This window comes from Sarcophilus harrisii, chromosome 1 (genome assembly GCF_902635505.1).
Source record: "Sarcophilus harrisii chromosome 1, mSarHar1.11, whole genome shotgun sequence".
Classification (NCBI taxonomy): Eukaryota; Metazoa; Chordata; class Mammalia; order Dasyuromorphia; family Dasyuridae; genus Sarcophilus; species Sarcophilus harrisii.
The window spans coordinates 464,968,075-464,994,706 of record NC_045426.1 but is presented as its reverse complement, the minus strand read 5'-3'; the positions used below and the strand labels follow the sequence as shown (position 1 = coordinate 464,994,706).

The 26,632-nt window shown below is 34.0% G+C and overlaps 1 protein-coding gene across 7 annotated transcripts in view; it reads left to right on the top strand.

Moving 5' to 3' along the window:
- LOC100926624 overlaps window positions 1-26,632 on the top strand; it is a 199,215-nt gene that overhangs the window by 86,066 nt on the left and 86,517 nt on the right. For 4 of the 7 annotated variants that reach the window (XR_004230940.1, XR_004230941.1, XM_031946380.1 and 1 more), the window contains exons 6-7: window positions 6,378-6,446; window positions 19,379-19,637. Coding sequence is in view for 3 of the 7 variants with exons in the window: in XM_031946380.1 (XP_031802240.1) it covers window positions 6,378-6,446; window positions 19,379-19,637 (328 nt within the window). In the remaining 4 variants the exon portion in view is untranslated. Of the gene's footprint in view, window positions 1-6,377; window positions 6,447-6,552; window positions 6,596-19,378; window positions 19,638-26,632 lie in introns of those variants that run through there. The other 3 variants (XR_004230942.1, XR_004230943.1, XM_003759758.3) reach the window with 3 other exon arrangements.

The window sequence follows — 26,632 nt, the reverse complement described above, 5'->3', positions numbered from 1 at the left end:
GTCCTATGATCTTTTCTCAATCTGAGGACTAGGTTAACATAGGGCCTGTGTACTAAATTCCCATATATTTAGTTATTTGTTTGCATTTAAAGCTCAGAATTAAAATGTTTGAGGAATATAGAGGCAGACATTCTCTCATGCTATTTATAATGATTATATAAAGTAGAATGAATTCTATTCTCCTAAGCAGACTGCTCAAAGGAAGGGTTACCTATAAATTTACAACTATTCTCATATTTTAGAAAAGTTTTACCAAGAAGGCCAAACTTGTGGAATTTTCTATATCTACTGATTGGTATTAATGTGCCAATGGAGAAACTTAATGCTATGCAACATTTATGAAGTGGCCATTATGAGTCAAAATTGTATTAGTATTAAAGATACAGAGATATGAAAAGTTTGAAAGGCATTACCCTTTCATTAAGGATCTTATACTCTAATGGGAGCTAAGATATGAACAGATAGCATTATAATAAAATAATGATTAGTTTTCATATAGTTCTTTAAGTTAAGATTTTCCATAAGCCAACTCATTTGAATCTCACAACATTTCCTTGATGTAAGTGATATTTATTATCCCCATTTTACAGATGAAGAAACTAAGAAACAGAGAGGTTAACAGGCTTCGTCATGGTCATCCAGCTGGAAATTGTCTCAAGCAGGACTGAACTCAAATCTTTTCTGACTCTAAGTCCCAAACTCTGTCCCTTTTGCCACCTAGGTAAAATAAATTAATAGGCAAGGTCAAAGAGAGATACATGAGAAATACAGGTTGGAGGGAACATTTCTACTTGGGAGAATCATGCAAGTCCATGCTGAAGAGTGATACCTGAGCCCGGCCTTGAAAGAAACAAGGATTTCAGCACTTGAAGACATGGACCAAGTCCATATGATAGATGAATGGAATATCAGAAATGAAGTTAAGCCAAATGAATAATAATAATGGTCCATAATTTAGTTCTGGGCACTGAACATAACTCTCATAAATGGTGCTGTGAAAGCCATTCAAAGAACCTCAGAAAGTCACTGAGAAGAAACCTTTCTTATAATGTCTATCCTTCAGTGGTAGAACTAACAATAGGAGGAAGGTGAATGAAAATAGCAAAATGTAGGAATGGTAGAAGATGGAAAAAGACCAATTCTTAGACTTCACCCTTGATACAAAATAATTTGCTGCTTTCCTATTGTCTTGTCAACAAGAAATTGCTTTTTTTTTTTTAAATTAGGGGATGAGGGGGTTTTACATTATTCAACGTTTAACACTTCTCATTGCTGTATTTTATAAATAAGGAATAATAGGAAGAGCATTGTATATGGAGGTAAAATTCCAGCTCTGTTATTTATTAGTTGAATGATCAAGTCATTTATGCTCTGGGGCCTCATTTCTGGACATCAAACTAGATAATTTCTAAAAATCCTTTGTAGATATGGGATTCCCAGATTCTGTATAAATATTTGGCAAATTATCCCTATCAAAAATTCTAAAAGGAAATGTTTGATATTCCTTCTTGGTTTAATAAAATAATAGTTTTTAATGCTGTAATTTTAGTCTTCCTTAGGTTTTGAATTATTGTTGGAAGAGTTCAAAGTTGAGGCAACTAGGTGGTTCAATGGATAGACTGTCACTAGACCTGGAATCAGGGTGATCTGGGTTAATCTGGTCTTAGACATTTATTAGCCATGTGACTTTGGACCTGTCACTTAATCTTTGTTTACCTTAATTAGAGAAAGAAATGGCAAACCATTCCAATATCTTTGCCAAAAAACCTCAAATGGATTCATAAAGAATCAGACATAATTGAATAACTGAACAATAGGAATTCAAATCCCAGCTACTGGTTACCTAGTAGTTTATGATTTAGGACATTTCTCTTCACTGACCCCCAGATTCCTCATCTGCAACATGGAAATAATAATAATGGCCAAGGATGCTTTAATAATATTTTATACTTATTGTTTCAACTGAGCTCCATAACGACCTTTGAAGTAGGAACTATAGATATTGACAGTTAAGGAAGCTGAACCTCAGAAAGATTGTGTGACTTGCCAAACAGTCATGCAAATTGCTAGTAATATCAAATATGGGACTCAAAACAGGTCTTCCTGACTTTGGCCCAGAACTCTATGCCTCTCAATGATCATCAGAGCAGTGCAATAAAAGTTCAGTCAGAGCTATTTATAAATTTTAAAATTCTAAATAAATGTCAGCAGCAATCATCATTGCAGGGATACTAGAAGGGTAGAGTGACAGAGTATAGAGAATGTAGTTAGAAGGCACTATAGTTCACAGTACACTGAACCTGGTGCCAAGATTTTTGTTCAAATTCAGTCTTGGACGCATACTAGCACAGGGTAATCTTGAGAAATTCAGATGACCTCTGTCTCAATTTCATTTACTCTAAAATTGAGATGATGATAATAGCACCTACATCCCAAAATTATTGTAAGGTTCAAATGAGATAATACTCTTGAAATATTTTGCAAACCTTAAAGCACAACATAAGTATTATGCTTATTTTTATATTCTTATTATTAATGCTGGAGTTGGAATGAAGACAACATGGGTTCCTATGCTACTTCTTATACATGTTTGATATTTGATCAGAAACAACTCATTTAATCTCTTTGGATCCCAGATTCTTTATCTGTAAAATGGAGATGATAATATCCATAGTATTAATCTTACAGGTTGTTGTAGGATTAATGAGAAAAAATATATACACATACATACAACACAAAGTTTTAAAAATATATAATTAGATTCCTAATTATTGTAATCATTTTGGTGTGAGTCAACAACCTCTCTCTCCCTCCCTCTCTCCCTCCCTCCCTCTCTCTCTCTCTCTCTCTAGCTATATTTATAGATATAGATAGATATCTAGATAGATATCGAGAGAGAGAGATTGTTGGCTCACATCAAAATTATATATATATATACATATATACACACGCACATACATATACATATATGGGTATGCCTGTATATATGTATATATATATATATATACATATACATACTCATATGCTCAGATACATACAGTTTTTGTTATTTGATTGAATCACACTTTTTTGATCCATAATTGAAAAAAAAATGGGAATTAAATGGAGCACAAGCATAAATCTCCTGCATTTAGGTAACAAAGAAAGTAGGGTTGACTCAACAGGATATTGCTTTGTAGTACCTCTGTCTTTCTGTCTTAAGAAATGAATGTAACAATGCACAGTTGAGTAGGATTTGATATTACTGGTTTTTACTAAATTAAGGCAAGGCAGATAGGATCCCACAGAGTCTTCAGAAATATAATTTGTCATTCTCTGTCTCTTTCTTGACATGACATCAATCAGAAGTGGAGATTGTCCCTCAATTATTTTTAGCCCTCAGAACTAACAGAATTGGGAGTTTTTCCCCCTGTCCTCAAGTTAATTAATATTTGCATTGTAGATCTTCCCAACAAGAAAACAAGAGGACACATGAATTTAATCATTGCTTATTTGTCAGAGCCACCTAGAATGATTAAATGCTAGGCTTTTATCTTTTTGTTGGCTGTTAACTTAGCCATTGAAATTATCTGTCATCTTTCTGCTTTTCTGGGAGTATATTCCCAAACAAAGACACTGCTTTCTTATTGAAACTGAGATCTGGTTTATTTGTTTTTTGTTTGTTTGTTTGTTTGTTTTTGAAAGAGAGATGAGATGGAAAACAGTGGAGCTATTCTAAGGAAAAAGTTTTCTTGGCAAGGATAGAAGAGTGGGTTTGCCATTTCATCTCTAGCTTATTTTATAGATAAGCAAACTGAAACAAACATGGTTAAATTACTTGCTCAGAGGCACACAGCTAGTACATGTCTGGGGCTAGATTTGAATTCATGAAGATGAGTTTCTAATTCCAAGCTCAATGATCTATTCACTGGGCCATCTATTTTCCACTGGGAGTGTGCCTTTTATTTAAAAAAAAAAAAAAAAAAAAAGGTAGCATTTCATGAGGACAGTGTTATATATATCTTAAAGATCATAGGAGACATCTAGTTCAGCTTGTATCCTAATGCTAGAATTGCCTATACAACAACCATGAATATTTAGTACATACCTACTATATTCAAAGCATGGCCCCAGGTGCTGTAGTATCAGGATGTCAATCTCAGAGTCCTTCAGGAGTAGCAAACGGCCCATAAAACTCCTTAGTGCTGCACAAATCAGATTAAAATGTAATTGGGAAATGTTTAATAAAAGAAATAAAAATACAGTTCAACAGTGATAGTGTTAATTTGTGATTTTCTAAGTCAACATGTGGCTAGCAGGTATCATTTCAATTTGAGTTTGGTGCGACTGCTTTGGTAGATTCAAAGATGAAAAAGTCATGGTTCCTATTTTGAGGAATTGATTTTCTTTGTTTGTGGGGATGGGAAAGTGCTTGGGGGGAAGTTGGACAAGATAGAGATAACACATGCACACAAATTTTTAAAAACTATTATAGGAAAATGGAAGAGATTATTTTTAATGTTGAGATGTTTGTTTACTGGATTTTTATAGCATTTGAACTAGACTTTGATTGATAAGTGAAGCTAGGAAAGACAATTTTAGGTAGAGGAAACAGTGTGAATAAGCGTGGAGATGGGAAATTATAATGCAGTCTTAAAAGACTTTTGATTAGGAAAGTGATATAAAGAAATATTATTATTTCCTAATTGTCTGCAATGTCCAAAACTTTTCTTTTTTTTCATTAATCACCCACTGTACCTTTCAAGAGTTCAGTACTCTATAGTACTACTTTACTGAAAAGACTGAAGTCATTCAGCATATTCAACAATCTGTGATGCTTTGCATATAGAAGGCATTAATAATTTTGTTAAATTGAATGAATAATTTTAGTTTCTCTATTTTATTCCTCATTTTTAACAACCTTATGTCTCTTTTTTCTTCAACAAAAGAAAATCTCTCCTGATTCCTCATTTACTATAAACTTTCTATTTGTATCCATGATAGATATGATTCCCTCCTTCATTCTCACAGACCTTGTACCTACCTTTTCTCAACTCCTCCAGTGACTTCTTCCCAGCTGCTTAAAATTAAGCTCACGTCTTCCCGATCATTTTGACTTTTTTGTGACAACCCAGGTACTATACCTTCTATCTCCTCATGTTGATAGCTAAATTTCTTGAGAAGGTTGACTACACATGGTGTTTCTACTTCCTTCAGTACTTAAACTCTTCCAGAATGAAATCGTGTTTCTGCTCCAGGTAAAATCTGCTAAAATTGTCATCCTTATAATAACAAGTAACCTCCTAATTATCTAATTAGATGTACCTTTTTCAGTCCTTATCCTCCTTTACCTTTCTGGTGCTTTTCACATCATTGACTACCTGTTCTTTCTATAAGCAAAATAATTCTATTTCTTCTTCTATCATGTAATGTATTCATTATCCCTTTCACCTCTGTTACAGGAAAATGTAATAGATGTGCTTTGATTTTTATGCCATTATCCAAATTATTTATACAATTATTTAAAGGCCTAGTACCAAGTCAAGATTTCTAGGACATTCCATTTCTTCCAAATTGACATAAAACCTTCAAGTCACTACTTGTTTTATTTGTCCATTCAACCATCATTAATGCACTTAACACTATTATAATATAGCCTTCTTCTTTCTGTCTTTTCCAAAAGTATAATAAGAAAACTTTATCAAATGTTTGATAAAATCCAGGTTAATTCTTACAAAAGTTTCCCAAGAAAACTTTCTAAACCCTGTCAGAAAAAGAAACGAGGTTAGTTTGGCAAGATTTGTTGGATTTTAAGTTACAATGGCTCTGCATGACCACTGCTCCCTTTTCTAAAGAACTTCCTCTTTAATGAAATATTCTAGAATTTTGCCAGGAAAAAAAAAATCATAGTCATTGGTTTATAAACTCAATTCCCTACTTGAAAATTTGATCACTTAATTTACTTCCCTCATATGTTATCCAAGAATAAGAAGAGAGTAGGGATGGGAGGAGGCAGTATTTTTACTTTTGACAAGTTTGAGCAATGTTTTGAAAAACTTCCTGTTTATTCATCTTTGTTTCATTTTGGTGAATTTCAGCTTGACAAAGTACTTTAGTCTTGAAGTTGTAATTTGAAATATTTAATAGTGCAATTAACATGGAGGTAAAATCTAACTTATATTTCATAGGATTAGAATCAAATTTTGAAATATAATCACCATAATTATAATGCGATTGTAATGGAATTTTAAAATGACAGGAAGATTAATAAATTGTAGTCTTCATGCTGAACATGCAGCCTTCCTACAATTTAAAGTTAGAGAAATGCTATTTTTTTAGGGTTTAATAGAAGCCATTTAAATATTAACACACTATAAATGTTTCTGTTGGTTACTCAGAAATACCTCCAGGGCATAATCCTTCCTTCAGAACCATTTATCATCTTTGATGAAGTGAACCCTGACAAGGTTAGTAAAGCTAACCAAAATTCAAGCTTGAATTTTTTTCCATTTATTTTATTTTTCAAATGACAAACATTATTTTCTTTCCTTCCCATTCCATCCCCACTCCCAGTTTAAAAGAAAAAGAAAACCGAAAAGAAAACCAAAACCTCATAAAAAATATGCATAGTCAAGTAAAACAATTTCTCACCTTGGCCATGTCTGAAAATGCATTTTTCATTTGGCATCTTGAATCCATCACTTCCATGCCAGGAGGTAGGTATCACTAGTCGTCATCATCAGACCTCTAAAATCATGGATGACTATTTTATTAATCAGAGCTATTAAGTCTTTGAAAATTGTTTACCTATATGTTGTTGTTGTTGTAGAAATTATTCTCCTCATTCTGCCTACTTCACTATTCATTAATTCATAGAAGTCTTCCTGGGTATCTCTGAACTCATCTCTTTTGCCATTTCTATAGCATATTTGTATTTTTAATAACATTAAATGCCACAATTTCTTAGTCATTCCCCCAACTGGCTAACACCTCTTTTCTTTCCAATTCTTTGACACTTAGAGACAGAGACAGAGACAGACAGACAGAAAGAGGAAGTAGAGAGAGAAAAAGAGAGAGAGAGAGAGAGAGAGAGAGAGAGAGAGAGAGAGAGATTCTCTGAGTAACTTTTTTTTTTTTTACAAATGGGTTTTTTTCTGCTTTTTATTTTATCTCTAGAGCATAGGTTTAAAAGAGGTATAACTGAATGACACAACATGGACATAATTCCAAATTGCTTTTCAAAATGACTATACCAATTCATAACAAATAATAATACACTGGTGCACCTGTTTTTCCCCACAATCCCTCCAAACTTTGCATTTTTCCTTTTTTCTCCTCCTCCATAACCTTCTAATGGGTATGATGTGGAAACTCAGTTGTTTTAATTTGCATTTCTTTAATTATTTGTAATTTAGGGTATTTTTCTTGCATCTACTGACATATGTTGAAAAGCCCAAGTGTCTTTCTTTCAGAATTGACAGTGATCATTGTCAATTGGGAAATGACTCTCATTCTTATATACCTTGGATGGGAGACCATTATCAGAGATTGGCTACAAAGATTATTATCTAGTGAATTATTTTCCTTTTAATTTTTAACTCTACTTGGTTTGTTTCTGTAACACACACACAACAGAGACAGAAAAACAAAACAACTCAGAGATAGAAGAAGAAACTAAAGATGTAAAGAGATATCGAGATACACACACACACACACACACACACACACACACACACACACACACCAAGATAGGGACAGAAACAGAGACAAAGACAGATATGGGGAAAGTAAAATCAGCTGGCAAAGTCAGAAAAACTAAAATAAAAAGATTTTCTGGAGAAGATGAAATTCAAATTTTCATTGTTATTATGAGTAAGATCCTTAATATTGAAAGGGAATCCAACAAAGATTAGAGATGAAATACAGGGAGTTACAAAGAAAGTTAACTTTTGGCTGAACTCAAGTCAATTTGTTTCCCAGATGTTTAGGTCTTTATGTTCTGAAGATGCGTATAACCCACCCAGGAAAATGATAATCTTGCCTACTTGTAGTTCTGGATGAGTATTTCAAAGTCCTGTAGTGTCTACCACCTCTGCTGAATGAAAGGCTTGGAGACTATTAAATCCGAAATCCTCAACTTACATATACAGATATCAAAGAATAAGAAAGGTTAATGGATTTGCTAAGATCATAGATCCAGTACCTGAAACCATATTTGAACCCAGGTTTTCCTGACTTTGAGTCCAGTGCCCAATCCATTGGACTATACTATCTTACCTGTAATATAGTTATAGTTAAATCTCAGTTAAAAGAGAAAATAGTTGTTCATTTGTGTCCAATTTTTCAGGACCTCATTTGAGGTTTTCTTGTGAAAGATACTAGAGTACTTTGCCATTTTCTTCTTGATCTCATTTTACAGAGGAGAAAATTGAAGCAAACATAATTAAATGACTTGCTCAGGATCCCACAGCTAAGCAAGTGTTTGAGGTTAGATATGAACTTCACCATACCAATTAGCTGATCTAAGAAAATTCATTAGTCCATAATAATGATAGATTTTCTAAATAGCATTTTGATACTTTTGAATTCTTTAATATCAGAATGAATGGATGAGCAGCTATTAAGTACTATTGTAAGCTCTGATGAGGATATAAATTTAAAAAAAAATAGATAATTCTTGCCCTCAGTCATGTGATATCCTAATAGAGAGAGAATGACATATAAAGGAATCAGATGAACATCGGATGGTAAGGGCCAGAGAATTTTAGGATACAGTGGCAGTATGCATGATAAAGCCTTGTGATCCATCTCACTGGAAGACTTGTAGTTGGCAACTCTTAACTCATCTGTAGGGTAGGAAAAGCCTTATTAGAATGGCTGGGGTCAGGGGAAAGATAAAAAGAAGGAGCTTTATTGGTTGTTATTCTTATCTGACTTTCTCAGATAATAGGGGTCTCAGTAACCTGAAAGCTGATTGGGAAGGGGAGTAAAGTCAAACCAGCAAACATTTATCAAGTTTGTCATGATGTGTCAATAAAATCATAAAGAAAAACAGTTCCTGTCCTCAGAAAATATACTTTTGAGTAAAGGAATTTGCCATTTTTCAGTCATGTCTGATTCTTTGTAACCTCATTTGGAGTTTTCTTGAAAAAGGTAATAGAATGATTTGCCATTTTCTTCTCCAGATCATTTTGTAGATGAAAAAACTGGGGCAAAAAGGGTAAAATAATCTGCCCGGAGTTACATGATTAGTAAACATCTGAGACTTTATTTGAACTCAGGTTTTTCTGACTTCTGAACTCAGGGTCCCAGGCTTTAACCACAGAATCACCTATCTTCCCCTTAGTAATTAAAAACAACACATAAAACTGAGATAAGAAGGACAAGTGAAGGTAAGTGTATGAAAGAAAAAAAAAATCCTGAGTCAAAAGCATAGCCTGGAGAGGAATAAAATCATGTTTGCTCAGAAAATCCTGTTGAAAATGGAAGTAACAGGAGCAGAAGGCTTTTCCAAAGTGAGAGGTAATCCAGGGAAAAGTAGAGTGAGGATCCAGTGTGAAGAGGTTTCTTTGACATGTGGAAAGTCCTCAGGAAAGTTGTGATTACAGACTGGGAAAAGTGAAGACATGGTTGACTTGGTCATCCTCCTTAAAAATGAAAGTTTTGGGAAGAACCAATCAGAGTGAGGGGCCACAAGTTTAGTTCTGCATTTAAGGAAAATTATTTTGGTAGCGGTAGGTAGTCTAGATGGAAAAGTGGGGAAATTTGCAGCAGATAACTTGCAATAATCTAGATGAGAGAAGTTAGATATGAACTAAGGTAGGGGTGGTATGTGAGTGAACAAAAGGGACCAGTTTTGGAGGTGGAAAAAAAATAAGACTTGGACACTTAAATTATATATGGGGGAGATTGAGAAATTGAAGAAATGTCAATGTTATGAATTTGCAAGTCTGAAAGTTTGATGGCTCCCTAAACAGAAATAGTTAAGTTATTGAAGAGAGTGGAATTTGAAGCAAAATGAAACAATTTATATAGTGGATAAATAGAAGTTGTCTTATAGAACAGTTGTAATAGAGGTCTCCTAAACCATTCTTAATGTAAATTTCAATGAAACTCAACAGCAGCAGCTTTGTCCTTCCTGCTATGGGCCCTTTTTCAATCTCTAACTGATTAGCTGGGTCAATTGGGTGTCCCAGTGGATAGATCACAGGCCTGGAGTCAGGAAGTCAAAAAGACCAAAATTCAAATACTGCCTTAGATGTTGACTGGCTGTGTGACCTGGCCAAGTCACTTAACCACATTTACCTAAGTTTCCTTATCTGTAAAATGAAAAGAAAATGGCAAATCATTCCAGTATTTGCCAAAACAATCCCAAAAGGGCTCACAAAGAATTGGCTGACTAACAAACAATGAACTGATCAATCAAATTGAGAGTTTATAGCAAGAACTATTATGTCAATGCTGCCAATACATATAGAAATGTGCTTTTCTGGTTGTCATCTGCCAAAAGTGGAGGAAATTGTAGGAACCAAAATAAAGGATGTTGAGCAAACATGATATATGTAAATAAGAATCAATACAATTTGACACATTTCCTTAAATATTTTATTACTCTAATCTTGTTATCTTGAAAAATAACACAATGTACATTTACTTCTATTTTTTCTTATTTCTTGTTAATCTTAAAAGATATGCTTCCTCTTTCTCCTTATTTTTAATGGTTTCTTCCTGTTTGTTTCCTTATTCCTATGTAAGCTGTTTCTTTTTTCTACTTCCCTTCCCTTCTCATTTCTGCATTTACTTTTTAATCAGTCTTTTTCTGTTTCTCAATTTTTAAGCCTTTTATCTTTTAATTAAATCACCAGGGGGGTGAATATCTGAAGTCCTCAGGGCTCACTTTGACTTGGTGAAATTGAGAAGGTTCTTTGCTGCCTATAAACAAAATGATCATTTGAATGAAGTGCAAGAATTATTTTCTTAGTGAGGTTGATTTCTGAATTACTTCTAATATTATACCAGCCCATATGTCTTCTTTGGAGGGAGGTAGAACTATTTTGTGAAATAGTTAACATTTCTAATTCCTTATCAATTGTATTTCTGCATTTGTTTGAGCTTACTTACTCTTTTTTTTTTTTTAATAGCATTTTATTTGCAGGTTATATGCATGGGTACCTTTACATCGTTAACAATTGCCAAACCTCTTGTTCCAATTTTTCACCTCTTACCCCCCACCCCCTCCCCTAGATGGCAGGATGACCAGTAGATGTTAAATACATTAAAATATAAATTAGATACACAATAAGTATACATAACCAAAACATTATTTTGCTGTATAAAAAGAATCAGACTCTGAAATATTGTACAATTAGCTTGTGAAGGAAATCAAAAATGCAGGTGGGCATAAATATAGGGATTGGGAATTCAATGTAATGGTTTTTAGTCATCTCCCAGAGTTCTTTCTCTGGGCGTAGCTGGTTCAGTTCATTACTGCTCCATTGGAAATGATTTGGTTGATCTCGTTGCTGAGGATGGCCAGGTCCATCAGAACTGGTCATCATATAGTATTGTTGTTGAAGTATATAATGATCTCCTGGTCCTTGAGCTTACTTACTCTTGAAGGCAGGGTCTTATCTTGTGAAATCAGAGGTTGCCATCTGTGATTTTTCATGTATGATAAAGGTTTGAAAATAAAAAATCTGTCATATACTGTCTTTTTGACTGAAATAATAAAATTGTAAAAGAGCCAATTAGGTTATTTCAAATACTATAATAACTATAGTCTGCCAAATCCTACATTTTGGAAAAAACATATTTTTTTTTTAATCAGAAAAATTCCCAAACCCTAAACTGATCATGGAAAACATAATTTGGTAGTCATACAGAGAGAGCCATACTCTGCCAACAATGCCACATGGAATTTTGGGAATCAAAAGGTGATTTTTTTAGAAGAATAAATCAAAGCATCAGTCAGAATAGCAAACTCACCTAAGAATCCTGTAAGCTCCATGATCAGAAGTCATATCCTGCATTTCTTTGCAACCCTATGGAATGTGCACAGGGCCTCTCTGTACTTAGCAGGGGGTCAATATTTTGATGATATAAATTTTATAGTGTCAGTTACTATACTCTTCTGTTAGTTTGTGACAATTTGGCATATCTGTGCCAAATTTTCTTTTGAATCCTTTGTGTGTACTTTATGCACCGGCCAATTCAAAACATTTTGGTGTTGGATAGTTGACACTGCTATCATTGTAACAGACTGAAATTTTCTTAGTTATGGGACACAGATAAAGGCTGAAGGTGGAAGCATAGAAGAATTGCTAAATAAGATAGAAAAGCAAAGCCTTTTTTGTTAATAATCAGAATTATGTGAAAGTCTGTTTTTTATAAGCAAATGGGTATAGAGTGAAATGATCTGATGACAGAAATATAAAGTTTGTCATGTACTTAGAAAAGGAAAGACTATCTCAGAAGAGTAAATTCAGTAAACAGTCAAGATGAGGCCTAAAAATACACCATCAGATATGGCATGATTATTTTAAACAAGTCAGTTTTAATTGTTCAGTGAGGAGCATTTACTCTGTGCAAGTTCCATGCCAAATGGTAGGTATTAGGGTAATAATTTCCTTGGGAAAAAATCGCAACAATATCCCTGACTTCATAACATCTATCCCTTCTGATGTGGGAAAACAGGGACACTAATACATTGTTGGTGGAACTGTGAAAACATCCAACCATTCTGGAGAGTAATTTGGAACTATGCTCAAAAAGGTATCAAACTGTGCATACCCTTTGATCCAGCAGTGTTACTACTGGGCTTATATCCCAAAGAGATCTTAAAGAAGGGAAAGGGACCTGTATATGCAAGAATGTTTGTGGCAGCCCTCTTTGTAGTGGCCAGAAACTGGAAACTGAGTGGATGCCCATCAATTGGAGAATGGCTGAATAAATTGTGGCATATGAATATTATGGAATATTATTGTTCTGTAAGAAATGACCAAACAGGATGATTTCAGAAAGGCCTGGAGAGACTTACATGAACTGATGCTGAGTGAAACGAGCAGGGCCAGGAGATCATTATATACTTCAACAACAATACTATATGATGACCAATTCTGATGGACCTGGCCATCTTCAGCAATGAGATGAACCAAATCAGTTCCAATGAGCAGTAATGAACTGAACCAACTACGCCCAGTGAAAGAACTCTGGGAGATGACTAAGAACCATTACATTGAATTCCCAATCCCTATATTTTCGCCCACCTGCATTTTGGATTTCCTTCACAGGCTGATTGTACAATATTTCAGAGTCTGATTCTTTTTGTAGAGCAAAATAATGGTTTGGTCATGTATACTTATTGTGTATCTAATTTATATTTTAATATATTTAACATCTACTGGTCATTCTGCCATCTGGGGGAGGGGGTGGAGGGAAAGAGGAAAAAAATTGGAACAAGAGGTTTGGCAATTGTCAATGCTGTAAAGTTACCCATACATATAACCTGTAAATAAAAGGCTATTAAATTAAAAAAAAAAACCTTTAAAAAATTTAAAAAAATCTATTCCTTCTTTCCTATTTTTAAATAAGAACCACTCTAAAAAAGGACCATATTACCATTCACCTAGAATCTTGGTTAAGCCTGATTTAATGTATTTTTCTCCTTTTGCATAGGTCTAGTCATGTCATTTGTTTACTCAGAAAATCTTCAAAGGCCTACAATCTATTACATCAGATTCAAAGTCCTCTTCCTGGAAATTAAGTCCTTCCAAAATTGGAAAGAAATATATCTTTCCAGCTTTATCTCATATTATTTTCTTCTTTATTCCCCAAAAAGATATCTTTTCTCTGCATATACCCTGTGAATTTTCTCTCCATGCTTTTGTTCATATCATTCCTTGTTCACATAATTCCTTTGAAATGGCATTTCTCCTCCTTTTGGACTGTTTAATTCATAAATATTCTTTAAAATCCCAAATGAAATGACACTCTTTCCCTCCACACATAGCATAGCCCACACACTGGAAATTATTTTATTTCTGTATGGTGTTTTCCTTAGACTGGACCAAAAACTCTATAAACATTTACCTGGGACCTAATCTAAACTTTGTGCCTTCCCTACTACCCTCTTCTTGATACTCTTCAATTCAATGATGTTCTTTTCATAACTGCCTTCCAATAGGATAAACATTGGAGGAACATGTCTTAAGTTGTCAGGATACTCAAATTATTTATGATTCTTTTCTATACAGAGACAAGGTGTTCAAAAATCTATGATTTATGATTTAAATGAAATAAATGATTTAAAACATTGTCTTCTAGTAGCATTTATAGTGCATAAAATAACAATTGTGATAACTAACTTAGCACTATAAGGATTTCAAGGTGCTTTACATACATTTAATTCTCACAACAGCCATAGGAATTAGATACTCTTATCCCCATTTTTATGGATGAGGAAAATGAGACTGAGAGAAATCATATAATTCTCCCAGGATCACATAGTATTAATTGTCTTAGGCAGGATCAATACTCATATTTTCTTGATTTCAAGCCTAGTATTCTACCCTGAATTCAATAAAGCTATCATACGGAGTTGCTAAACTTTTGTTAGGTGGTTATTTAAAAGAGCTTCATAGTCATATTTTGTTTACATGACATACAGGTATGTGTCATGAAGGTATAGAGCAGTGAGTACAGGTATATGGCACACTGTAAATCCTTTTTCTCTCTGCTTTTCTTTTTTGCTTTTCCAACATCCCTTCTTGACCCAGGATCCTGATTGGTCTTGTTATAGTGACGATAATTCTAATTCTGGTCCTCCATTGTATTTTGTATCATTCTCTCTCTTTTCAGACTTAGGATCATAGATCTAGAACTGGAAGGAAGGAGGGGAAAATGGAAGATACTGAGGAAGGGAGGGAAGGAGGGAAAGAATGTGAAAAAAAAAAAGAAGCCACAAAGGAAAGGAGGGAGAGGAAGGAATGAAAGAAGGAAGAAAGCCGCAGAGGAGGGGGGGGGGAAGGGAGAAATGAAAGAAGGAAGAAAACTACAAAGGAAGGAGGAGGGGAGAGAGGAAGGCAAGGAAACAAGAAAAGGGAAGAAAGGAAAGAAAGGAAGCAAGGAGAGAGAAGGGAAGGAAGAACAGGAAGGAAAAACAGAAGGAAGAACAGGAAGGAAAGAGGGAAGAGAAGAAAGAAGGAAGGGAGGGAGGGAGGAAGGGAAAAAGGAAATGAAAGAGGAAAGAAAAGGGAAAGAAGGAAAAAAGGAGGAAAGAAAGAAGGAAGGAAGAAGAAGAAAAAGAAAGAAGGAAGGAAGGATAGAAGGAAGGAGGAGGAAGGAATCATACAAAGTAAGAGGCTACCAGTTTAGTTCTGCATTTAAGGAAAATTACTTTGGTAGCACTAGGCAGGCTACAGAAGATGGGAAAGTAGGAAAATTTGAGGCAGATTTCTTGCAATAATCAAGTTTTTGAATAATCTAGATGAGAAATGTTAAAGACCTGAACTAAGGTGGATACCATGTGAGTGAACAAAAGGGATCAATTTTGAGAGATGTTATGGAGGAATAAAAAATAAGATTTAGCCACTAAAATCACATATAAGGGTAATATGAGGGAGATTGAGAAGTTGAAGATAGTGCTAATGTTATGAACTTGGGAAGTCTGGAAGGTTTAATGGATGCCTCAACAGAAATGGTTAAATTACTGAAGAGGGCCAAATTTGAAGCAGAATGAAACAATTTATATAGCGAATAAATAGAAATTGTTTTCTAGGGCAGTTGTAATAGAGAGAGGTCTCCCAAGCCTCCCAAGCAAGGGAAGGAGGGAAGAAAGAAGTAGAGGGAATTAGGGAGAAAGGAAAGGAAGAAGGGAAGAAAAGAAATAAGCATTTATTAAATACCTACTATATCATACTTTACAAATATTATCTTATTTAATATTCACAATAACCTTGAAAGAAGATAAATATATGCTATTTTGCATTTGAAGAAACTTAGACAAAGAGGTTAAGTGTCCAGGGTCACATAGCTAGTAAGCATCTGGGGCTGGAATTTTGAATCTTCCAGACTAAACACTCAATACTTTTATTGGACTATTTAGTTGACTCTTAAGGAGCTTTAGAAGTCATTTAGTCCAAATCTTTTTTTTTTTTTTTTTTATAAGATGAGGTAACTGAAACTTAGGGGGAGATTAAGTGATCACAAGAGTAGTAATCATCAGAAATAGGATTTGAATACAGATCCTGTGATTCCAGTTTCAATATTCTTTCCCCTGTGAAGGATACTTCACTGACCCCTCTCCTCATTGTGAGATAGACATTCCTCTGCACTGCTCAGGGGGAAAAAAAGAGTAGATTCTATAGAGTTTTTAATGCAGATTAAAAGGAAATCACTCAACTCAGAATAAGACTTTATTTGCAAGGTAGAATTTTGGGAAATTGTCTAAATATTTTTTTTTAAAAAAACCTAAACATATTTAACCTCAATTATCTGAGTATTTCAGCAAGAGTAGCTCTTGGCATTTATTATTCATGCAATGTGTACTCCTCATGTTGCTATTGAAACCTATCCACCCTTGAGGGTAGCTTCTTTTCCCTAACTTTTCTTTATCCAATCTGTCCCTTGAACTGTTTTCCTGAAGGCTATCATGACTCACCAGTGGAATTTGCTCCTTGTTGTGGTCGGCAAGGTGCCAGCTTTCTTGGTGTCCAGGATTTGCTGGATGACACATCTGTTTGCCTTGGCCTTGTTTAGCTTGGCATCATACATCTCTGGGTCCTGAGTTGGAAAAGATGTTAGCTACAGGCTAGAAGTGGAAAAATTTCAGGTGGATTCCATTGCTGTACATTTCTGGCTTCTTTATAAATATTTGAAAGTATCTACTCCACTGGGTGCTCCAGGTTTGTAACACATATTTTCACTTTGAAAATATAAGAAATGTTGAAAAAACATAAAAAATCTCTACAGGAAGCATGATGTCAAAAGCTGACATCAAAGCAAAATTAATTCTTTTATCCATAGTAACAATCCATCAACAAACATATATTAAGTACTTACTTATTATTCCTTATCCATGGGCAGATTTGGTTATGTCTATCCAAGTGAAAATTTGAAAGATGTTTCTTTCATGGAAACATTTACCCTTATCACAGTGTGGTCCAGACCCAGTGGTGGCAATTTTCAGCTTTTCTTTCAAGTCAATATTTATTGCATATGTAGTAGTGGCTTTCCACTCTGCTAGTATCCAATGCTAGCCAGATCCTTGAATACTAATTAATATACTGGATATGACTGGTTACTTATAAATAGTATTTTATTTTTCCAAACACATGCAAAGACAATTTTCAGCCTTCACCTTTACAAAACTTTATGTTCCAAACTTTTCTCTCCTTCTCTCTCTTCCTCACGTCAGCAGACAAGTGAATATAGATTAAACATGTGCAGTTCTTCTAAATATATTTCCATATTCATCATGTTACACAAGAAAAATCAGATCAAAAGAGGAAAAAAAAACAAGAAAAAATTTTAAAAAGCAAACAAATAAATAATAGCAATGTGAAAATACTATCCTTTTATCTACATTCAGTCTCCATAGTTCTCTCTCTAGATGTGGATGGCACTTTCTACCACAAGTCTGTTGGAATTGCATTGTCACACCTCTGTTGTTCACCTCTGTTGAAAAGAGCCAAGTGTATCACAATTGATTATCACAAAATCTTGTTCTTCCGGTGTACAATGTTCTCTTGGTTCTTCATTTAGCTTCAATTCATGTAAGTCTTACCAGGCTTCTCTGAAATCAGTCTGCTCATCATTTCCTATAGAACAATTATATTCTGTTACATTTGATTACCATAACCTATTCAGCCATTCCCCAAATGACGGACATCTATTTAAATTTACAGTTCCTTGCCACTGCAAAAAGGGCTGCTACAAATTTTTTTTTTTTGCATATGGAGATGCTTTTCCTCCTTTTATGATCTTTTTGGGATAGACCAGTAGAGACACTGCTGGATCATAGTTTTATAACCCTGGTTAGTTAATTATGGTATTATATTCAGACACCAAGCAGTTGTTAAGTATTTACTATGTGCCAAGCAGTGTGCTAATCATTGAGGATCCAAAGAAAAGTAAAACTACGTATGTTTGCCCTCAAGAAATTTAGTATTTTAATGGTGGAGGTAGCAGGTAAAAGGAAAACTAATAAAGAGGTAGTTTCTGTTTTTAAGAAGCAGACAATCATAAAGGCCCTTCCACATTGCAACTTTCTCCAATCACGTTTTCAGTATATCATGAATCAGCACAAGAAATAAATGGGAGAAACTTCTGGGCGTTTTGTGGAAGTTGCAGACAATATTAAAAAACTGCCAGATGACCCAGAGTCTATGACCAAATGCTTAACCTAAATTTTACAATACAGTACTATAAACATTCCATAAACGTAGAAGAAACAAATTCTGATTCATCTCTGGTACAACGGGAAGGCCAAAAAAATTATGCCCCGTGATATTCTTTTCCTTTCATTTTCCATGAACTCACAACACAACAATGAGGAAGTACAACAATGGCTCATATTTTCTTTCCTCCTTTCCCTATTTCTTTCATTGTTCTATAGAATTTTCTTTCTCTATGGTGTCATCTCCACCAAGACATAATAGTCATTTATATAACATTTTAAAATTTGAAAACTGTTTTGCTTATTCAAATCTCTTTTGAGGCTCACAACAATCCTTTGAAGTAAATGCCATGGGTATTAGTATTCCCATTTGGCAGAGAAGGAAACTGAGGCTTTACCCCCATGGTAATGCAACTAGTTAAGGATTAGAAACAATATTTGAACCTATGTCTTCCTGTTTCTTAACCTAGTACTATAAGGAGTAGCCAATAGAACAATAACCAACTTCATTGCTTTCCTTATGTCATTTCTATATCTCATGGAGATATCTACTCATGCTTATATGTCCATTTTGAATTATTCCCCAATAAGATGAATATCTTAGATTGAAATCTATGCTCTATGAGGACCAAAGCTAAAGATATCCATGCTCTTCTCATTCTGGATGGATGAAAAATGGCCTCTTACTACCCTGTTTTGATGACAATTTTCCCCTAGAACTTCAAAAAGTGTTTCTCTTCTCAAGATGCAAGGACTGGGTGTATGGAGTAGCACCAAAGACAATGATTTTATTTTTTTTTCCTAGTCCTAATTTCTGGAACAAAGTAAAAATGATTATGCTTATAGATCAAAATTACTTTGTCTATGAAATGAATAAATAGGACCTACATCTGAGTCACTGGAATCTAGAGAATAGTCATCCTACTACTATATGAGTGCCTGTGCTGACATGGTAATACCCTAAAAGTAGGACATTACTTTTGTTCCCTATTTTTATCTTCCCAGGGTAAAAATGAAGAGCCTTTGGTTACTGATCCTAATAATTCAGATGCATATTCTGAAGTACTGTTGGACCCTAATAAACTGTATAATGTACTGCAGAAGGCAAAGCAGCATAAATTTCGTCAAGAATTCGTCTTGTTAAGTGAACTTATAGATCTGTTGTTCAGTCCTCGGGAGCTGGCAGAAGCCTATGGATTGGGCCTGAAAGGGAAGGATGCAAGAAAATGGACTCTTGACAAAGTTAAAATGTCAGCTTGTGAAGGTAAACATGACTTTTAGATAGTAAAAAAAAGGAATTTTCTCCTATCCCTAGTTTTATAGACATTAATTGCCAAGATATGAAATATGAAATATAAATGAGCAAATATAAGAATTTATTGTTTCTCTTAACATTATCATCCTTGCTATTCACTAGAATAATCTGTCTGTCATAATCCACCACAGTGAAGAAAAAAATAAGGTAGAAAGCAAATTATCTCAGAGAGGTCATCCTACCATAAAATTCCACAATGACTTTTTTGTGGTCTTTTAAAACAGCAATTCAAAATCCTTAACTACAAATTGTGACAAAAACTAGATAAATACTAGTAAAAAAATATCTATTGGAGAGCTGAGCTTATTATCCAGATATTTCTAGCTCTCCAAAGGTTTTCTGTCTTAAATATCTTGAATAATTATGGCAAGGTTACTTAAAGGTAAATTTTTTTTTAAAGCAATCTATATGATTGCTACAGTTCTCTGGTATAACTGAAGCTTTGGTTTTGTGTTAATTTTTTTTTCTTTCCTGAAACTCTTCTTTTGTGCTGGGAAAGTGGCAAAACCATCTCAAAGCAACCCTGATGGTGCTTTTTTCAACTAACCTAGTAAATCATGGTCATCTGTATGAGTGTATAATTGGAAGGAACCAGAAAAAAAATGAAAAATAGGATGATGAAATGAGAAGATTAGAAATATAATTACCTGAATGTGGGTCCTGGATCCTGTCACATAATCATATGACCTTGAACAAGTCATTTGCCTAGGCAAGTGAGTTGCAAGTGGATGATGCAGTTCTGATCTAAAAGTCCGGAATACCTAGATTCAAATCCTACCTCATAATCCTTACTAATTGTGTAACATCATGAGTCATTTAATTGAAAAGTCTCAACCTCAATTTTCTTATCTGTAAAATGTGAATAATAATCACACTTATCTTAAATATCTTTTGTGAAAATTATAGGAAATTATATAGAAATAACATATTTGCAGAAGACATATATGTAAAACATTTTGGAAACCATAAAGAACCATATAATGCTAGCAATTATAATTAGTTTTACCTTTTTGATCCTTAATTTTTGCATCTCTAAAAGTATGGGTCTTCATTTCCTCACAGTTAGGCTATCTACTTCACAAGACTTTTATGAGGATTATTGAGATGATGGATATAAACCATACAGGTTTATATAAATGTGAGATAACTGTCAACTATGCCAGAGAGGTTTGTATAAAACATGTTGTCCTATTGGTTGAGTCAGTGTGATCTTTAAAAGATCATAGAGAATGGATGAAAAGATAAAAGATTAAAGAAAGGCAAATGATTCAATTAAAATATTTATATTTTTCCAAGTAATCCTAACTTCAATTCCTAGCAAAATTCTATAGGGCACTATTAAAGACACAAGTGGTCATTACATTCACAAATAAGCAGAATTGCTTAAACAAAACCAGGTTATGACAAGTAAGCCTTATTTCCTTTTTTTTTTTTTTATCATGGAATTAATAGAGTGGAAATAAGAGATACAATGTACCTATAAATTGCCAATGTGATATTCCCTCTGTCCTTCCTATTGATGTTGGCACTCACAGACTATAGGTTTGAATTGTATAGTAATTCCCCAAGACTTGCCACCCCAGGGTTCCAGATCCCCTCCAGGTCCACATTTCTAAAACTATAGGTCAATGTATTCTCTTAGTAAATCATAAGACACAATTTAACCAAAAGGAATTTACTAAAATGGTATGGCAATAACAAACATTACTTTCATTACATGGGATGTACTCATATAATTATATATAGCATCAGAGGGAAGTGTGAACACAGATTTGTAGAACACTGATAATAGAATATATATAATATATGTATATACATATTTATTCCTATATTATTTATATGGAATATACATGGAATATATACAAATAAAGTAATGTATGCCTTTGGTACTACAAGGCTCATGTTCTTTCTCTTTTTAATGGTCACCTAATGTTACTCCTCTCTGGAATCCATATCTTTTTTGGCCAGTTCATGCACTTGAGTTCCCTAGACTGGCTCTTCTATGCATTTCAATTCCAAACTAGGTAGTGTAGTGGCAGACTGGATGACAAAAAATAGTTGAGATCCAAAAAGATCTTGAATAGAGCAAATATAAAAAACTTAATAGAATTTAAAGGGATAAAAGTTAAAAATCAGTTTCCCAATTAAATAGTTCATGTGGAAAAGAAAGGGTTGTTTTAATAGACTATAAATTCAATGTGATTGCAGCCCTCTGATAGAAGGAGTCTAAAATATCAATGCAATCTTAGGTTGGCAAAGAAATAATCACATCCAGAATTAAAGAAGTCAGACCACATCTGGAGTATTATTTGAAATTTTGAGTGCTTCAAATTGGAAAGGAGATTGATTGTTAAACTAGATATTATGCAGAGGAAAGATACCAGATTGGTAAGGAACCTCAAACTCATGCTATATAAGGATTCATTAAAGAAACAAGGCATTTTTAGCCAAGAGGAAAGTAGAATTGTGAGTAAAATGACAGTTGTGTCTTCAAGTATTTAAAGGACTTGGAGAAAATCCTTAAGTATGGAATACTGATTAGACTTTTGTTTCTTACTCCCAGATAATAGGACTAGTATCAGTGAATGAATGCTCAGACATAGATTTCTAACAATTAGAACTGTCTCAAAGTAAAATAGTCTACTTGAGAGGGAGTAGTTTGTAGAGCTCTTAACTAGTAAATTTGGTACCTGGGGTTTGTGGGGTTAAAATTTGTTGGGAATGCAATAAGAGAGAAACTCATTTTGGTAGAAGTCAAATTGGATAACATCTAATGTTCCTTTTAAATGATAGTTCTTGACTGTTTAAACAGAATTAACAGTAACAAAAACTGACATAGGTAATATTTTTAGCATCCAACCCCATCATTTTTGAAACCCCATATTTAGTCTTGATTTCTCCACTCCCAAGTACCCAATGTCAGTACCAGAGTTGCCCTAGGAAAACTGAAAATCTAGCCCATTGTGCCAAGCTCTGCATTTCTGAGGACCTTAAGCTTGCTTGATGTCAAATTGGCAATAAGGAGAAACATGTTATGAGAGCATGTTATGGTATCCAGGTGACTCAGAGGAAAGAATACCAAGTCTGAAGTCAGAGACCTGAGTTCAAATTTGGCTTCATTTATCAGCTCTGTTACCCTAAGCAAATTCATTTAACTCTGTTTGCCTCATCTGTAAAATGAACTAGAGAAGGAAATAGCAAACCACTCTAAAATCTTTGCCAGTAGTGTCCTAAATGAGGTAATGAAGCATCAGATATGACTGAAAATGACTGAACTATTACAAAAATATCAGAGAGGAAGTGTACTCCACTAAATATTGATACTCAGTCACTTATACATGGACAGTTCAGGTAGGTCTTTGGTCACTTCTTTTCATCTTTAAGACTGCCATTGTTTACTTTGATTATATCTACAGTAATTCCTTCCATATCTTGGGGGTAAGGTGTGGGTGTCTCCACAATCTAGAAAATTACATAAAATTTTTTTGGCCCTTCCTTCATATCAGGGAAAAAATCAAAATTTATTTCTTTTTCTTTTATGAGATATTTGTGGCTCCTTATTTTAAAATTTGGATTGAGTATTTGGTCATAGGCTCTGTGCCCCTGCTGGCCTTTTCATGTCTTCTGCAGCTTCCACAAAACTCAAAAAATTCTCATTTTAATGATGACTGGTGATATATAGAAACCACAATGGGGAAAATTATGATGTGGAAGGAATAACTGTAATTACACATTTCCATGACAAAGGTGAGGTGGTAATCTCACCTTTATTTGTAAAATGAGGACAAAACACCTGTTCTACTTACCTCCTGGAGTCTTTGAAAAGATCATATGAAAATAATGCCTACAACAACCTTTCTTTGTCAGTTCAGAAATGTTATACTCTAAAAATCTGAAGTATTAAAAAATAATATAAAATAAAATACACCACAGATCAGCTATTATTATTGTTTTTGTTGTTGCTATTATTATGATGATGACCATATTCCCTGGAATAGAGAACACATACTAATTTTAGCTTCTAAACATAAAAGAAAATTATTTTTTACCAAGGTTATTAAATAATAACTGGGAACACTGAATTATCATGAATCATAAGTGCCAGTTTATATTTGCCTTTTTGAAAATGAATATATCTGCATATTCTATCACACATTACCATATAGACAACAATGTACATAGAGCAGAGGACAATTGTAGGCATTTCCATTGGCCTTCCCCCTTGGTGGGACAAATATTTTAGTGCCCTATTATAAGAACTGTATAGAGTAATTATTCCAAATATTACTGTAGCAGCAGCTTATTCAACAGTATATAGAAAGACTCAAAGGAAATGATCTCCCAGATTATGCTAATGTACCCAGCTGATGCTCCATTCATGTCTATATGAATAGTGGTATTTTGAACCACGTTCCAGAATGGTTCCACACAACCTTGACAATACTAGGTAAGTCTTCAAGCAGGTGGTAGATGATTATTTGTTGTGTGTATTGTAGAGGATATCTTTTTAAGGGATGGACTGTACTAGGGGACTTGTGAAGCTCCTTTTAGTTCTTAGATTTAGGGATTCTCAGTGGAGAATAGCTTTCACTAAATTCCATTTTTGGGTGCTTCATTCCAATGCATTTTCTAGAAATGCATGAATGAGAAAACTTTTCTTTGGATGAAATTGTATGCTTTGTTCAGGGAAACAGAGAAGAATGTTTATCTGCATGCCCAGTGGGAAAGGCTGATATCTAATTCCAAAAGCAACAAAAAGGTGATTCAACTAATGGATTCAATGAATGTTTCAAGGGCCCATTATAGAGGGAATATGAAATAGGTTGTATGTTATAGTGTATGGGAAAATTTTTCTGTGAAAATAAGAAATAAAAAAAATTCCCAAATTAAGCTGAAGCTAAGTTTCCTCAACAAATAAATAAATTGATAAAATGACCTACATTATACCGAATGTCTAAGCTCCAATAAACCACCATTTTTAGGAGAGGAAGAGTCATCTCTAGGAAAATAGTGTAGAACATTGAAAGGAACATTGCCTCTAAACAGAGGATCTGACAAATCCCAATAAGATGAATGATGCTTGGCCCTGTGTCCTGTCTCTGATATGAACTATGTGACTGGGGAAATTTTTCATCTCCCTCACTGATAAAAATGAAAGGCTTAGACTAGATAACTTCTGAGGTCCTTTCCGGGTCTCAATCTTTGATCCTGGGAGTTCTTACTTATGGCTTCAAAAAGTGTTTGCTTTTTCTCTGATGCAAAATATGCAATCCAGTTTCTTTTTCTTTTTTTTTCCATCAGTTAATCTGATAGGAATTTTAGCCTACCCATATGTGTGATTTGATGCCAACTCTATTTAGATGACTACCATATTTAATTGAATTACCTGAATTGATTCAATGTTTTCAAGTGAGATAAAAAGAACCTAACCCAATCTTCCTATTAGTAGTACAAAGGGTATTCATTTATTGTACTTAAATCCATTAAAGTATTTTAAAGCAACTTGATAGTCACAATACCATGCAGAATTAACTACATATATTAATTTTTCTAATGTTTAAAGAAATCCATACTGCTAATGAATGCACAAATCTAGTCTATTTTCTCAAATTAGGTCAATTGAACTTTTTATACCCAGCTTTGATCCCCTTGGTTGCTTTATTTTATCTCATCCTTAAATTTCTCACATTAACACATTCTTAATTTTCTTTTTTAAATGGCCTTATCTTGGTGCCTAGGTGTTATTTTCTTGTGAACAAGTTAGGAATTTAAGAAAATACATTAACTGGTTGAGGTCACTAGAATGAAAGTGTCTTAAAACTTGGAAAAAACTTTTAATCCAAACTGATTAATTGAAGATTGACTAATATAGGAAGTCTTATAGGTTTATAGCTAAAAAAAAGTCTTGGAGGCTATGGAGTTTAACTTCCTCATTTTATATATGAGGAAATTGATACAGATAATAAATGCCTAAGGTAGAATTTGAACTCACATCTTCTTGACTCCAAGTTAGCACCCTATACTCCCATGTTGCCTCTCTGGGCCTCAGTTTTTGCAGTTTATAAAATGAGGAGGGTAGACTTGGTGATTTCAAAATTCTTTCCAGTTCTAGTATTAAAATCCTATGATTTTATAGGTGAGGACAACTGAGACTCATATAGGTTAAATTGCTTGTCAAAGACTAAATTCTAATCCTTGGCGTCATAAACAATAGTGAACAACAGCAGCAGCAGCATTCCAATTCAACTCTCCCTCATTTCCAAAAAGAAAGGTCTATTTCTGATACTAATTTTTTTCTTAATTGGTAACTGTACAGTACTTGACTTGGTGGCAGATTTGTCCAAATAATGCTGGTTTTATCCCACTTGACTTAAGGAAATAAAACAAGCTTCATGGTTAAGATTTAGTATGTGACAATATGGGTATAGAAATCTATCTTTCCCTGAAGGAAACTAATATACAGGAAAGTGGGATAGTGAGAGAAAAGAGGGCATATTAGGGAAGGGAGTTGGTAGTAAAACACTTTTGAGAGGGGACAGGATGAAAGGAGAGAAAGAATAAAATTAATAGGGAGAAACACAACAAAAGCAATTGTAAAAATAATTTTGAAGCAATTTAGTCTAATAAGGCCTCATTTCTCAAATATAGGGAACTGAGTCAAATAAAAAAAAAAGGAAAAGAAAAGAATTATGCCTCTATCAAAAGATATGAACTATACCCAAAGGGCCATAAAATATTGCATATCTTTTGACCTAACAATGCCACTATTAGGCAAGAATCCCCAAATAGATTTTTTTTTAATAGGAAAAGGACCAATTTGTATAAAAATATTTATAGTATCTCTGTTCTCATTGCAAAAAAAAAAAAAGGAAACTGAGAGGATACCCATCAATTGAGGAATGGTTGAATAAATTGTGGTATGTTATTGCTCTATGGGAATGATG